Raw genomic sequence first — 16,519 nt, 5'->3', positions numbered from 1 at the left:
ATTGAGTATTTTAAGAAGAGATAAATTCCACCTCCAGCAAATTGTGGATACTATTTCAGTATTACTTGTTCTGTGTTCCATGTACCAGTAGACACATTTAAAAGAGCAAAGGATATTCCACAAAAAATATTCCAAAGGTACTTAAAACTTCATCCACCCCCATTAAATACCTACTAGGAAGTATAATCAGAAGCCAACTCCTCTTGCTTTCAGAGGCTACATAAATTATAACTTCTGTATGTAGATACCTTTAGTTCACCAATATGTTGAATATTATGTTTCTCAGATTAACACTTTTACTACAGTGGCTTGTTACGTAACAGCTTGACACATAACATAAATGAAGACTCAAAACCAACATAAGGTTGGGGCTGAACACTGTTTGTATCAGGATTGCCAGCATTACAGTCCGGAAACTTGCAGTCATCCTACAGATTAAACACAGTGCCTACAGTGAGAAAATATGTCTGAAAAAGGAGGAGACAGCTCCTAGCTAAAAGTATTTTAAGATAAAAATCTGTCTTGTAATAATTTTTTTCCCAGAAAGTTCATTTTCAAAAAAACCCAAACTGATACCACTTCTTAATACATTGTCATTTTAATATTTTTTCCTAAATAATAAAAAACCCTGCATCCTTTTTTCTTTTTTCTATTTTCTATTATAATTCTATTCATAAAATAATTCTATTCATAGAATATTCATAGAATATTCATAGAATATTCATATGAATATTCATAGAATATTCATAAAATATTCTATTCATAAAATAATGAGGAAAAAAGAAAAAGGAGAGGAGAAAAAGGAGAGGTGATGAGGACAAATGAAAACTATTCTGCTTTCAATCTGCAGACTATGCAAGCTCCCAGTGTGTGTTCAGGTTTATTTTATAGACTGACACCGTGGTCCACTCCCACTTTCACTCATTTCAGTTAGGAAAAGAACCAAACCTACTCACTACGTCTTTCTCTCTCCAAATGAAACATCTCGGGAGCATGTTCTGCCTCGCAAATGCAGCCCACAGGGCTTCCTTCCAGGCAGCAGGGGGACTGGCCAAGCCAATGTCCCTGCCTACACGCTGACCTAAGGGATGTGCTCAGGCACTGCGAGCACACGTCGAGCTCACACCCAGCTCACAGGCAAACCTGAGCTTGAGGGCAGCCTCCATGGGAAGAGAGGATAAGTTGTGCACTCAGAAACCACGTCCAGCATTTACAACCCAGTTCTTTAGCTAGGAGGCAACAGTAATGTTTCCTCAAATGATGCTTAGATTCATGAATTATGGGACCAAGACTAATTTACGAGCCCAAAAAAACTACTGCCCAGTGACATCCTCCTTTCTCTTCACAAAAGCAAAACCATATCAGCATGTTTAACCAAGGACAGAAAGGTACCTTAATTCATATAGTTTCAAATTATTGATCCATGTCCTTAATTCACTCATTGACTCATTGTAGTAATAGTCCAAATGAGTGAAACTTTTCACTATCGCTGAAAGGCCCATTTTAATGAAACAAATGCTGGGTGTGTCTCTCTAAGGAAAGTAAATAGCAAATGGTAAAATACTTCTTTATGGGAAATTCCACTCATATTTTGATGTGCTTCAGTTCTTTATGTGAATCATGAGAATGAAGATAGTACCTTTTGTTATGTCTATGATACCCCATAAAAGAATGGCATTTTTAAACAGCCAGGCTCTTTAAGATACCATAAATGAATTCAGCTAAACATGAGCTATCCAGGGTTTCGAATGGAGAAAGGGGATCTACATAGTTATAGAATAACAACAACACTACTGCGTGTGATGGCTATCCCTGGTGTGCTCACGGAGCAGCAGGGCCCTAATGGGGCCACCTCTGCAAATACTGAATACGTTGAGTGCCAGCCAAACTAAACGCCAAGCTGCTCACAAATTAAATATCACTCTGTGTAAAGCTCCTTACATTGCCATTTTGAGTATGGACCACTCAGAGATGTGTCCCAAGTCCAGTTTAACAGTTCACTGTAAACCCAGGTTGCTGCTACATGGTGACAGCGAAGTAAGGAAATGTGATGTGAGTTGGCAGTTGCAATTTTACAGCGATCAACAATTTACATCAAACCTCCAGCCATTATTTTAGCAAAGTATTGGTAGAGAAGCCAAGAAAACCAAGCACCTCAGCTGGGATGTTTCAAGAACTCCGTGTTAAGGCAGAGGTATGCTGGCAGGACTGTACATGTGAATTGTTTTTCCATTGATCACAATGTCAGAATACCAAATAATATTACTGAGCCACTTGCTCGATACATTCAGAATATTAGTCTCCAATGCCCCAATTATGGACTGGTACATTCACTTAAAAACAAACTGAGAAAGGGAACAAGTATTCTTAATGTTATTTAAGGAATAAGAAGAGAAAAAGAAGAAAAACAGAAAAAAGAAAAAGGTATTTTTGAGTGCATTATCCTGCAATGCTTGCAGACCACTTTCAGGGCAAACTTTAGTTAAACCAACAGGAGCTCCTCTTAGCTAACTCTAAGAGGGACATCTCCATGGGAGACAGAGGCTTTGTTGTTCAGCTGAAACATTCCCAGTAGCCACAGACATTCAAAATTCAGTCACAGGCATTGCACATGTTCTTCAGCTTCCTCCTGACAAGTTGCCTAAATCTCAGCAAATATTCATATAAAGAGCTTAAATAAAGTTCAAACTACCCCAGATGAACTAGTGCCACCTGTTCCAATTCACCCTTACACCATTAGCAAAACCACGAATTGAACTGCTGCTGGCCACTAGTCACTGTTCACTTGATGGTCCATTAGAGAGGAAAACTGTGGCCCCTCCACTAGACACTCCTATTACAGATACTGCTCACTTTGAACAAGATGCAATCAGCTAGCAGACTTTCTACACTTGAGACCTGAAATACCTGAGATGGGAGATGAAAAGCTGTCCAACAGGAATGGAGTTATTCAAAGTTTCTGACCTTTGAAAAACTCCATTGATCCCGTAGGAAAATCTTCCACTAACCTAGCTAGGACTACAGCTTGTTTTCATGTCAAAAAAAGGCGCAATTTCATTGCAAAAACCTTCAATCCCACTCGCCTCCACCCAGCATCATAATTTCAGGTTTAAAAGTTAATACACGTTATTTACTGTCACAGAAAACTACTTGAAAAGCCTAACATTATTTGAAAACTGCTTCAGGAAAAATATGAGTTCACATTTTCAAAGTTCATGGGAAAAAACTTGTTCGGTAGTGGGGAATAAATAGGGTAGCAAACCTGATAGAAAAATTCTATTGCTTTTAGCTTAGGGGAAACTGATAGGAGTTTGCAGAAATGAGTTGAAGCATTCTCTCTCTTTTTTTTGTATTTATAATGCAAAATTGTCATGATAAGAGAAAATTTGAATATTCTTTGTACAATGCCATTCTACAGTGATAAGACTAAATTTTACAGAGTCATTGTGAACACTTATAGGAGGAAAACAACAACAACAACAAACCAGACTTCTTCATATGGGATGGACAAGATGCTCCATGAAAAAACAAAACAATTAGTTTGAGGTAGTCTCATCTGTCATGATTTGTGACAGACATTCAGCCTTATATTCGTGAGATAAAGAAGGAAATCTTCACTCAGCAATGCCTAGCCCAGCTTTTAGCTGATGTCTTGTGCATTTCAGTTTCCATACAAGCACAACCTTTTGGATTAACCTATAGCACGTTCCAAATCATGTAAAATCCCCATTAAACATAAAATGGTAGCTACTGGCTCTACAGGAGACTGCAGTGCTCATAATGGGCATCTGCATTGTTCAGGGATATAAATTAAAGGGGTTTTTGTTTTTTTCCCTTTTTAGAACAAGGCTTTTCCCTCTTTTTTTTTTTTTTTTTTTTTTTTTGTAGACGTGGTACTTCTGCATGGTTGGTCCTATTTTCAAGACTAAGAAACTTCAACTTGTACTTTTTGCATGCACTGACAAAGAGTATCAAAGGCTCAGTTCTGTAAGTTACAAAGCCTTCCTGTGTGACATCCAGAGCTCTCCAGTCCCATCCTCACCAGCTATAGTGGAGGGAACAAGACTGAGAGCTAAAGGACTTGTGTCCAAGTTTGTATTAGTCACAGGAATACCTGTGACTAATATGATCTACCCTGGCATGTATCAAGGCAGTCCTGTAAGAGTAGTTAGGTTCAGTTCTCAGGTTGAACAGCCTTAAACCCCTAAAAGAAGGCGGCTCTGTGCATGCTGCCTACTGGGAACAGTCCCTGGCCCATCTACCCTCCGAGCCATGCAGATACAGTCCTCCGGAAAGTGCTAGCTGGCCTGTGCTCAAAGTGCAACAGGGAGCACTCTACCAGCTTGCCTGTATAGGCAGTCACACTGTGTCCTGGCACTGCTTAATTAATTAGTGTAGACATAGCCTCTGTGTCTTTCTGACCAGCTTAAAAGCAATCACATTGCTTTTCTACTTCTTGTATGTTTTGTTTCTTTGGCTATGCTGGGCCAGATTTACTGTGAAGCATTTGTGTGTGCGTGTAGTGGATCCCCATCACAGGTGATACTTTAACAGTCCCCTTAACACAAATAATATTTCTCAGCTGTCAACATACATTTATTTATTAGATTCATAATCTTATTGCACAGTAAACGTCTGTGTCAAGCAAGTGGCAAATCTCCAGAACTTCAGAGTTTAGATTTTGTTTGGAAAAGAATCCAAAAATGTGAATGTTCATCCACAGCGTACACAGATTATTTGAGATCTTTGAAACTGCAAAAGCAGGCTGGAAATTTTACAAGATTGTAAATTCTTATAGCATTTCCAAGCTTAGCAATGGATTCCAGCACTGCCTGGAAGTGGACTGCAAAAAAAGAGAAATATTATAAAACTTTGTAAGGTCATCAAAAAAGCCCACTATCAGAACAGTCTATTTTGAGGCTTATTTTGTCAAAGGTGAGTTGTTTTTCAGAACTGAGAGGAAGGTTCAGGGTTCATTCATTTTCAGGTTTGTTTAAGCTGTTTCAGTCTCTGCTACAGCCATCAGGAACTAGAAGGACAGGAGTGCGAGGAAAGAAAAATGTACAAATTCTGCCACTGTTTTCTGTCATTTTAGCTTTATGATACCGGCCCTAAAAATGGTTGCTTTTGCAATGCTAAAGAATTACCTGAGCTGAACACTGTTGCTGTGAATGAACCTTGAATTAAGAAAGGAAAGCAAGCATATTTAAAGCAAACTATCCCTTTGTAATTTTGACATTTAAATGATCAAAAGCAAATAGAGTCAACAAATGTTGAGACTAGCTGAAGAGAAGAAAAGATAGTAAATCCAAATTTGGCTTTCTCAAGAAAAAAGACATAGAGAAACCAGCCACAAATCTTGTGGTGGTTCAAACTCCCTTATGGATGTAAAAAAATCACAGTTCTGAATATATAAACAAGAAATGATGGACTCAAAATTATTCCAAAAGGTTGTCAACATAAACTGTCAAGGTGTTTAGATTTCTAGTGAACAGACTGAACCAAACAAAAAGCTGGTCATCATGTTTTCAACTAATTAAAATAATACCTGGAAGTATTTAATTTTCAGACAAAATTTTTGTGGTGAACAGTGATTTTTACCTGAGAAGAAGACAGGAGGAGACAGACACAGACTTAAGACTGCCTTTTCTGATCAATGATGGATGAATATCAGACACAGATATAATGTTGTGAATCCTATACCAGGAATCATCTCTTTTCTCCCTTCATAATTTCTACATGCAAACATGCATGGTTTTTTCACTTTTTCCTGCATTAGCAACCTCAAAACTTGCTTCAAAACCAATGTTTTAATGGGGGGCTGGGGTGCGGTGTCTGTTTTTAGGGGGACAGATGAACACTTCCAAAAGGATTGCTTTCTTTCCAACATGGAATGAAAATAAATTCTGAAACCTTGAAAGTTGCCCTGAAATGGAACCATCACTTTTTGGTTAGCCCTACTAAAACAACCCTCTGCTCTTTGGTCGAGCATCACCTGCAACAACAAATTTCAGCACTCAAAAGCAACTGGCTCAAAAGAGGTCTTAATCTGAGGACTTCCTTAACTCTTTCAGAAGCATGTTTGATGGGACTATCAAAAGTAGCTCTAGCGATGCTAAAACTGAAACTGCAGCTAGGCCAATGAATCCTTTCTTTTTTCTCTAAAATTTGTTTTTACAGCTTGAAATATTTCTGATGATTGCAGCCATGAGTAGGAATAAAGACACTGGTCACTTCAAAATTTAAGACTACTGTGATTGAATAAGAAAGACTATGAAAATATAAAATTAAAAGAGCACTGGTCTCTTGCTGATATTGACCTAGTATACTATCGGCAATCATGTGCCTATTGCCAATCAAAGGAAACAGTATTTAAACAGTAGAGTGATGTTTGCATTCATTTAATTGAAAGATTAAAAGCATCTGATTCATGAGGGTATGATGTGTACTTACTATTAGCAATACTTAAGCTGCCTAAGGTGTCTAATTCCAAGTCTACAATTGTACCGACACACTACTCATTAATAAAGAAACAGCAAATAAACACTTCTCCAAATAGTAGTTGTTGCCTGCAGAAAAATTTACCAGCATTGCTGGGGACACCTTGGGTAGGGCAATTCAATACATCTTTATGGAAAAAATTTCTTGTAGATGACATTGTCAATACGGTAAGAGGAAAAAAAAAATAAAGAAAAACATTCTTAAAACTAATTTCCATAAAGGTGTATAATGCTGTAATGTATAAAATGAACAAATACAAAGTGTACAATAATTCTCTCTGTCGTTCATGAGTGTAACAAAAGCTTTGGCTCAGGTAGCTTCATTATGTTACCCTTGTTCACAAAAGTAAATAGATCCATCAGCTAATACAATGGCTTATTATGAAAGAGCTGAAGAATGAGCATAGTGTTTCATCTAGGCAGAAGATGAGACAGAAAGTTTCTTTGAAGCAGTCTTGATGCTTCAGAGGTTTGCTGGAGCTAATGGAGAGAGATGATGTGGAAAATTGCCTTGTAGAGGTTGAATCGGTGTGGTCCCTGGGGTTTTCTTCCCCCCCCGCCCCTCTCTTTGGGACAGAGAGAAAGGGAAAGTAAATCTTTATGACCACTGCTATTCTTACATTTTAAAAATAAGATCTTTGTGTTGGGAATCACCCTACACTTCAGTAAGGAATTGTGTCACATGACAACTGCTTTCTCTAGCACCAAGCTACGCTAAAACTGAAAAGACTTAACTGTGAATACTTTATAAGTATTGGAACTGAAGTGCTAGGATTGCATATCACAGATTTTCTCTAAACAGCAGTCGGAAGTAAAAGAGTGGATGATGTAGACAGGAATGGCTGTGAGGGTTCTGAGCATTACAAACCATTTCACTGAATTTCAGAATTATGCTGTTTGAGGGTTTACACAATTTTCAGTTATGTAAAAAACCAAAAAATCCTACAATTTCTGCATACTTATGTGGGGGATTACATTTTAAAACAAATCAAAACAACAGTAACCAGTCAGATATTTTTCTTTTTTTTTTTCTTTTCCTTTCCCCCCTACCTAAATGATTGCAGTTAGGAAGGACAAGACTGAATTCAACCATCTCTAACTCAAAATACCAAACTGCAGTAGGCAAGAAACCTCAGGAGATAACAATCTTGAGAGCTACTCTGAGCCTGTCAATGATATAGTCCTTCAGAACAAGGACCTAACCTTACATTTTCCTTAATAGTGACTTATTATAGTGTAAATGAGTGGGACAGTCATATTTTTGCTGATGGATAAAGATTAATTTATCTTTATGTAGCCTATTGTTATAGAATTAACAGGATGGATTTCAACCTACTTGCTTTTAGACAGCTCTTCAAGTACAGCACTCCTAGTTTTCAATACATAGACATTTTCAAGAACTATTTAAAGTTTATTATTTTTCATTATGGTCTAGAGAAACTTTTATTTGCTCACCTTTGCAGTTGCCGCGGTAGGCTATTTCCAGCTGAGGGTCTTTGCATTTTGCTCGTTGAAATTCACACCGGGACAGAAAAGTTCTTCCATCAGATGCACAGAGTGATTTCTGAGGGGAACCTGCACAGTCCAGGCTGCATTCTCTGTCTTTGTCTTGGTCCACTCTCAAAAACTAGAAAAAACAAATTAAAACTGTAGGAATGCTATTCCCATGTGAAAACTGCTCTGTGATGCTCTTCCCCAGGGTACACATGCAAATATTACCCAAATCTGAAAAGAAAGCTCTGTCTTTTTAGCCTATTCAAATACTAGTTGATTCATCAATGCTGGAGTCACTCAGCTGCTGTTTTGAAATGATAGTGATTGCAACATTTCTGTAACATACGCTAAATCCACTATCGCAATTAGGAAATCTCTGAATCTCCTGCAACCATTATGAAGCTGAAAACAGCAGCTTGGAATCTTTAGAGCAAAACTGGTGATGGCAGAAATATTCTTCACAACAAAAATGAGACAGCAATGGAAACTTGTCTATTTTGTTAGCTATGCACTAACTAGCCTACAATAACAAGCTGAAAAGTCTGTTCCAAGATGCAAATAGGATTTTTAACATCAATACTCATCTAAAATTGTAACCATAATATGTCCAATAGCCTCAGTGCAAGAGGCCTGAAGAGAAAATGAGCCAGGTAGGAGAACCTTATGAAGCACCTTATGAAACACAACAGATCATTTATTCTTGCAATGCCCATATTCAAAATCTAAAGACTCCTCAACAAAACAGAAATTTCAGATATATTTTACAGAAATATTTGTATTTGTGCATATGCTTGCCTATAAAAATACATGCCAAGATTGAAGAAGGAAATATAGCTTTGTGCTGGTTTTGGCTGGCATAGGGTTAATTTTCTTCATAGTAGCTAGTATGGGGCTATGTTTTGGATTTGTGCTGGAAACAGTGTGGATAATACAGGGGTGTTTTAGTTATTGCTGAGCAGTGCTTACACAGAGTCAAGGCCTTTTCTGCCTCTCACCCCACCCCACCAGCTTTCCTGGGGATGGCTGAACACCTGCCTGCCGATGGGAAGGAGTGAATGAATTCCTTGCTTTGCTTTGTTTGTGTGTGCATCTTTTGCTTTACCTATTAAACTGTCTTTATCTCAACCCACGAGTTTTCTCACTTTTACCATTCTGTTTTTCTCCCCCAACTCACCCAGGGGAGAGTGAGCAAGCAGCTGTGTGGTGCTTAGTTGCCGGCTGGGGTTAAACCACAACAATCTTGCAGTTTTTCCAGTGAGATCATTCTTATAACATGCATGATGGAGTCTCAGCTGCCATTCCAAAGTGCCCCACCATGGGTGAGCAGAAAAGACAAAACCTGAACCAGGCTGTGTGTTGTGTGCAAGAGTCTTGAGGCAAATAATTTTTTTTTTAATTTGTTACCAACCAACAAAAACTTCTGACTGCTGTTTTGAGCCTGTTCTGAGCCCTGGCATGGGTTGCCCATGGGCCACAGTCCCTGGGGGTTGTCCTTGCGCTAGTATGGGTCACCTGTGGGCTACAGTATTTTTATTCTGGACTGGCACAAGGCATTTCGTGTCCTTCTCTCACACTGGAGAGCCCTGCAAGGCCCCTGTTACTCAAACCTAGTCAGTTCTGCCCATTGCACCACACAGTCTCCCTTTACCAGAAATTCAATCTTGTCTCCTCCAGGATACAGTGAGTGGGTATAGGCTGACAGAAGTAATTTAGGTTGTTCCCATTATGAATTTCAACAGATGCTCCCCTTTCTAGTTCTGCCACAAAGCCATACTGAACCTGGTCTAACTGTTCTTCCCTCCACCCCCAAGACTGCAGGCATGGCTGATGAGTTTGGCATCATTCTTGGCACTGTGAAAAGCAGGAGCTGCTCACCCTGAAACACACTGCCAAAAAACTAATCCGTTCTGATGCTACTGCATGCCAGCCAAAACCAAAGATAGTACTTTATCTTCTGAGCTCCTGAAAAGCCAGGGACTAGGGAGAAGGTAAACTCAGTCCTCAGATGAATTTCTCTATCATTTTGCTGTTTCTGACTAAGCACAAAATTAAGCAAGGCGTATAGCTACCAGGACCTAATCATTCTCTTAAGTATTAGGAGGCACCTAAGAAAAGGTCTTTATCCAGCTGAAGCACTGGTTTCATTTGTGCTACTTCATCATCATAAACCTCAGGTACAGAAAATTTTGAACTTCAGATTAGAAACTGAGACTACTAGGAGGAAAATTTCAAGCAAAAAAAGAGGACAGAGTAGTATTTGAGTAAGAAAGAGTAGTACAAGCTAAAAAAATCAGAAAACATTTGCTACATATATTTTCCCTGCATTTTATTACACAAAAAAAAATGTATGAAGAGACTCATAAATCTCCGTAATCTTCGTCCTTAAACTGTGGTCTATTTGCATTTCCTATCACTTAATGTGAGGAAATACAGATGCCTTCTAGAGACTATGCCTGAAAATGGAGAGACAATCTCAAAGGTATCACTTTAAAATAATAGTCATGTGCTTGGATTTTGACCAGAATTTTTATGTTTTACTGGCACAGTAACATAAAAAGGAAAGCTTCCTTTTCCTGATGTTTTTGAGCAATTTTTCATTTTTAAGAATAATTAGCTTCAGAAGCAAATTACTCACAAATTACACACAAACCCCAAGCCTTTATTTCTGGAATTTAGCTATAGAGCTCCAGAAACGGGGAAGAGATGTGCCTTCCCCCCCTCCCTTTGGTGCTATTTTACAGAACCTTTTTGCTGACAGAAATTAATAATTAGCTGAGCTGACTGGGAAGGGAGGAAAACTGAAGTAATCTCCCTTTACCTGCAAAATGAGCAATAGTGAAGGCAGGCTTCCATGACTCTGACCAATCTCCAAATTATGTTAGTCTCCAGGGCCTGACCAGGTGCCCTGAGGAGCTGAGTGCGGCAGGGGCCGGTGAGGTCCTCCAAGCCTCCCTTTCTTGCCTGGGAGGCATCTGCAGGACTCCAGGTTTAGGCCTAGCTAGGACTGTGAAAAGGACTTTTCAAGGAAGAATGGACCACATGGGCCCTCTGGCAGAAAAATTGGACCGAGTCCCCTGCTCTGCCTCAGAGTTCCCCTGTGGACCTGGTGATGGCAAGTCAAGTGATCTCTCTTCCTATTCTGTGAAGTAAGGACCTGAGTACAGCCTTTCTCTGTGTATAAGACTACCGGTCTTTAATGGTTAGGCACTTTGCCACCCTTAATTTATCCTCAGCAACATCCCGGTTGAGCAGAGAATTATTTTTCAAAAGCACAGGAAGGCTTCGTGACCCACAGAAAATCATGTGGTAGATCAGGGAACTGAACCCAGGCATCACAAAAAAGTCACACAGAGCAGCAGTCTAGCCTCTGTCCCATTTTTCTCCCAGACTTCCCTCATCTTTTCTGTTTTGAGTTCTTGCAGGAGTTAAGAGGGGTATGCCTGATCGCAGTGGACAAATCACAGTAACGCAGTGGACAGAAAATCCCCTTAATCATCTGAGGAACAAAATCCACTCCCTTGAGAGCGTGATAGTTCACAGATAAAGCTATATTTTAAAGGGCATTTATCCAAAGAGTTTTATTTAAGTATTTTATTATTTCAAAGCCTTAGAGGGGATTAGGGTAAATTATGGGTTCAAGGATATTCAAGCAACCTGGAAAAGCAGAGGATGAAGACATACCCGGGAGACAAAACCACTTGAATAGCTTGTTGGTTAGCCAAACCTCACTGGAGAATTTGGGTTGTACATTTAAACAATTTCCACCAAGCTAGTGTAACTGAGGGATTTAAGAGCAGGAAGGACAAAAAGGCAAGCAACTGTGAGAAAAGATAGCATACAAGAGAGACTAGCAAATGTACTTATAAAAAAAAAGATAGAAAGTATGTGATTGGCATTTGGAAAATACTCCATTGTCATCTTTATTACAGCAGCATAAGATGATACAAATCCAAACCTGCATTGCTTACTCACATGTAGCCAAAGGAATCGATAAATATGTCAAAACTAATAAAAATGCTGAAATAAGGAAGGGCTATGGGATTTCTCATAGGATTTGGCATTTGTTTAAACAGGAGCAAGTAGAGTCAGTGACACAAAAACTGGGATCATACTGATGCACATCTTAGAGCTGTACTTTCCTGTGAAAATATTCCTTTTGATTAAAATAGGAGAGTTGAGAGAGAGAGAGAAAGATGGTTCTAGATGGACCAGAAGGTGACTCACTCTGAGTACTGGCTCATCGACTTCTGTCTTTAAGTTCATTTAACAAACAAATCTGTTATTGTACAAACATGTGATTCACTGAAAGACAAGTTTAAAACAGCATTTTTGTTGAATGCTGGTAGCAACTGAGATGAAGCCAGTAACAGTTGACCAACCTGAGGAGGAATTATTTTGAACAACCAGCAAAAACTGGACAATTATGGTTAAACTCTATTAAAAAGCAAACCACTTTTAACAGAGAGGTGTTCCTGCCCCTAATAACACAGAAACCAGCCTAGTCAAGTTTCAGAAAATTGTTTTCAACTACAAATTTGAGCTTATGCTACAGATTAACAGGCACGACTCCTCAACTGGAGTTGCTTTAACTTATCTTCTGCTTTACATTTTAATATCATAAAAAAGTTTTACAGCCTTCATTTTATATCAGCCTTTCCAAAGCATTACATTTTACAACACGCAATTTCCAAGGGGCCTACTATTCCATACTAGGCACTGCTTTAAATTCTCATGTAGTATTTGTGAGAAGAAAGAATGATAATGGGACTATATCAGAAAAAAATCTTGATTATTGAGTTTACCTCAGTTAATAAAACCAAAAGTCACTATACACTGCATGAGTAATAAAACCAAAATTCACTATAAACTGCACATACCCACTTGACAAATACAAGTGTTGATAAAATATTATTTATTGTCATGTGTTTCAGGCATCACGGAATTCCAGCATTTTCTTTCACTATCTCACACACCAAGGGTTCTTACTACTGGTTGAAATGTGTCCCCCTCTAGCACCAGCAGTCCCAGTGATCTTTCATCCCTCTGTTACTGGAGTTTGCTAACACTAGAATTGTCAGAGTATGAAGCAGTAGATACCTGAAACCTTGCTTATATTGGGGAAAATTATTTCTACTCTGTTTTCTGCTCTGCTTTATCTTTCAGCTGTGTTCTTGTCACTGGTCCCACATCTGGGCTGTGGACAGTCAGGATGCTTATCTCCTCAACCACAAGCAACATGTTGCAGTCCATGAGAAAGTTTTTCCAGTACCTCAAGAGTAGGCATTTGATGGTTTCTTTACTGTGCTATTAAAACATTTATGAATATAACATGTCCATAAACTTGTTCACTGCTATGGTATAACATGTATTTTCTTTTTGCCTTACACCATCTACTTTTAGGCAGGGATTCAGTGTCATTCCCTCTGGTCTACATCCTGCCTCCACATCACTGCTAGGGCAGAAAAGGTCGTCAGGTGAAACTGAGTCACGTGCACATTTGTGCATTTACAATGCACAAACTGGTGATCCTACCGTCTGTAGTGCAGAGCAACTCTCTTTCCACCAAAGCAGATCACAGAGTGTAGTAGGAGAAAAATGGTGCATGGCCAGAGAGTCAACAACTGGATACATCTACAAGCCGAACTGCCAGTGCAAGAAAGCAGAAGAGCTGAGACCAGTTACAGCCTGGTCATGGGGAGCGCAGACATCTCTCTCCATTGGAGGAAAAGCTGACGACAGATGCACTTAGGCTGAGGCGTAAAGATTAGTTATTGAATCTGGCTCACAGCCTTTTAAACAGTAATGGGAAACGCTCTACTCTACATTTCACAATATAGTGCACAGCTGTGGATTGTCTTTGGTCAGAGGCCACTGTCTGATTAATCTGAGCAAGGCAGGGGGGTGTTCCCCAACTTCTTTTCTTTTTTTTTTTTTTTTAATTTGGGCTAGCTTAACTCTAAGAAAATTTACTTGCAGTCCTGTAGAGACATCCTTAACACAAACAGGCTGTACACAAAGCATAACTCATAATTATGCTAAACCTATTTTTACTTTGCCCTAATGTATGTTTTCCTACTACAGCTGAAGACCCAGAAACTGCTTCTTTTCTGTCTGTGGAGACAAACTCCATTTTCTGCTTTGAGATCAGGTTGGAGTCTGTGCACTAGGAAAAAGAAAGACCTTCAAGTTCATGGATTTGGATTGTTCATCAGAGGTTTTCAACCTTTCTTCAATTTATAGATGCCTTCAATTTCCACTGGAACTATATACCCTCCACTGACACTAGGTATTTAGACATAGTGACAACAGGTTTTTATTCTTTTACTTTTTGTGGACGCCTTGTAACTGATATACAGACTTATCCTCTGACCAAATGAAAACTACTGCTTCAGAATCTAAAATGAAGTTCAAGCCTGCTTGCAAAACAGGAGAATAACACCTCATCTTGGGGGGGCTGAGGGCCAAAAAGGCCTGAAAAACAAGCAGAAGAGAAAAGATAGATGCTAGACATCACTGTTTTGCTTGGGAAAGCCTAGTGCAGACTATAGCTTTGAAAGGCAATTTCTTTATCCTGCATCTGGTTACTGTAAGATGTTGAATAGAATGGTCTGATTTCCCTGCTGCTGGCATGGGAGGTCTGCGAACAAACTATGGAGCAGCACAGTCTAAAGTGGCTCTGTGCTTAGGGCTTTGTGCTGTTGAAAAATGTGCTGATTTACAGTGATTTATGTAGCCATGCTGTTTCTGTCTGATAGCTGCCTGAAGGGCAGATGTGGAAATCTCCAAGCTAGGAATATTTTGTTCCCTCCGGGCTCGTCTACAATGGGAAAATGAGTTAGACAATAGTAATACATGTGTGTGTGTGTGTGTGTGTGTGTGTATATGTATATGTGTACATGTGTGTATACGTACACACACACCATTGTGTATATCTATCCACGCATGCAGGCTATAATATGTAAAGTCATACTCCCATGTATATTTCAGACAAAGGCAATGAAGTTTAAATATCAACATGTAACAGTCTGCCTTAGAGAGCACGCTAACCAGCTAGTCTGTCTCAGTTAATCTGATTTATTAAAACACCATTCATTTTTTCAATATTTATTTCATCACTTCATTCCACCCAAGGAATGAAGCAGAAGGTACATTTACAGAACAAACCCTACTGTCATACCAATGCCACGGAAAAGCATTCAACCCTAGTGCTGAAATGTATGGAAAACCTAAGTTCTCCTTATCCTTATTACTGAGTTATTGAAGACAGTACCAGAAGATACCTTCAAAATGACAACTCTGTATAACTGCTGTACTTAACTGCTGTACTTAACCTATCTTTAACGTATTAGTTGACCTTGCGCTGTCCCACTGAAGCAAAACAGACCCTCATGACTGTTCCAGGACAAGCCTAGAGCTGCCTACTTCAAATTGTGACCTCCTTTGTTGTCCAGACATACAAGACATCACCATTAACGTTAAGCTTGCATGGAAGAATTTACACAGAAAGCCACCACACACAGGACTAATCAGATACTATTCTGATGAGCTAGAATGTGCCCATTCCAGCTATTATAGTGGGCAAGGCCATTTGCACTTACAACAAACAACTTAATCAAAGTATTTCTGTGTCTCTTGTTAATGGTAAAGGTTCTTGGTGTAAATCAGAATCTTTCCATTATATTCCACTACCAGACAAATGAGCAGACTGCTGACTTCAATGAGGTCATCTCAGACATCTAAAAATGAACATTTGTTCTTGAAAGTTCATTCACCCCTGTTCACAAAAAATTAGTATTCCAGCCACAATACTGCAGCACTCTCCAGGGCAGCAAGGCATGATCATGATTTCATAATGTGGAGCTAGTTGTGTAGACTAGAGAAACTAGAAATTGGCACCTTTAGCATAAGATTCACCTGACTTAGGATAAGCTGGATCACAGCCTAGAAATGTCCCTTCCACTTTATGAACTGGAGAGTCTGATCAACTAGCTCTCCTGTAAATGGTTGAAGTCCTATGACATTAACCCAGCCCATAGTGTCAAAGAAAAACAAAGGGGAAGAAACATTCAAAGTCCCAGGTTCCAGATTACTAAAACAGAGGTGGGATCTAGGTTTCAAAAAGAACTTTATCAAAGGTATCCAGTAGGTGTCTGTGCATCTGCAGGGGAACCCAGGAGGGAGAATTGTCTCTAATGCCTGCTGAGACATTGTTTTATTGAAAACATTGTTTTATTGTTAAACCTCTGAACACAGATACACACACACACCCTTTGCCTCATTATGTTTCATGAAACTCTTCATGTGTAACATGACATCAGACCTCTTTTCATGTAAACTTTAGCAAGGATTGTTGAAACAAACAGCTAGAGTATGCAATTTCACTGAGTGGGAAGGTGGGGTTTGGGTTTGTTGGGTTTTTTGTTGGGTTTTGTTGTTGTTGTTGTGGTGGTGTTTGGGTTTTTTTAATCACTCTTGGGTCAGTACCCAAAGTCAGCTCCAAATTACCTATCAATTAGGACAGTGTT

The 16,519-nt window shown here is 39.2% G+C and overlaps 1 protein-coding gene across 6 annotated transcripts in view; it reads right to left on the bottom strand.

Moving 5' to 3' along the window:
- The window catches only part of SMOC2 (SPARC related modular calcium binding 2), a 148,512-nt gene that overhangs the window by 93,221 nt on the left and 38,772 nt on the right, over positions 1-16,519 (bottom strand). For all 6 annotated transcript variants that reach the window (XM_075495813.1, XM_075495815.1, XM_075495812.1 and 3 more), the window contains exon 2: positions 7,956-8,127. In XM_075495813.1, coding sequence (XP_075351928.1) covers positions 7,956-8,127 — 172 coding nt within the window. The remainder of the gene's footprint in view (positions 1-7,955; positions 8,128-16,519) is intronic.

Source organism: Mycteria americana, chromosome 3 (assembly GCF_035582795.1).
Source record: "Mycteria americana isolate JAX WOST 10 ecotype Jacksonville Zoo and Gardens chromosome 3, USCA_MyAme_1.0, whole genome shotgun sequence".
Classification (NCBI taxonomy): Eukaryota; Metazoa; Chordata; class Aves; order Ciconiiformes; family Ciconiidae; genus Mycteria; species Mycteria americana.
The sequence above is the reverse complement of the archived record's forward strand: the minus strand, read 5'-3'. Positions and strand labels throughout refer to the sequence as shown.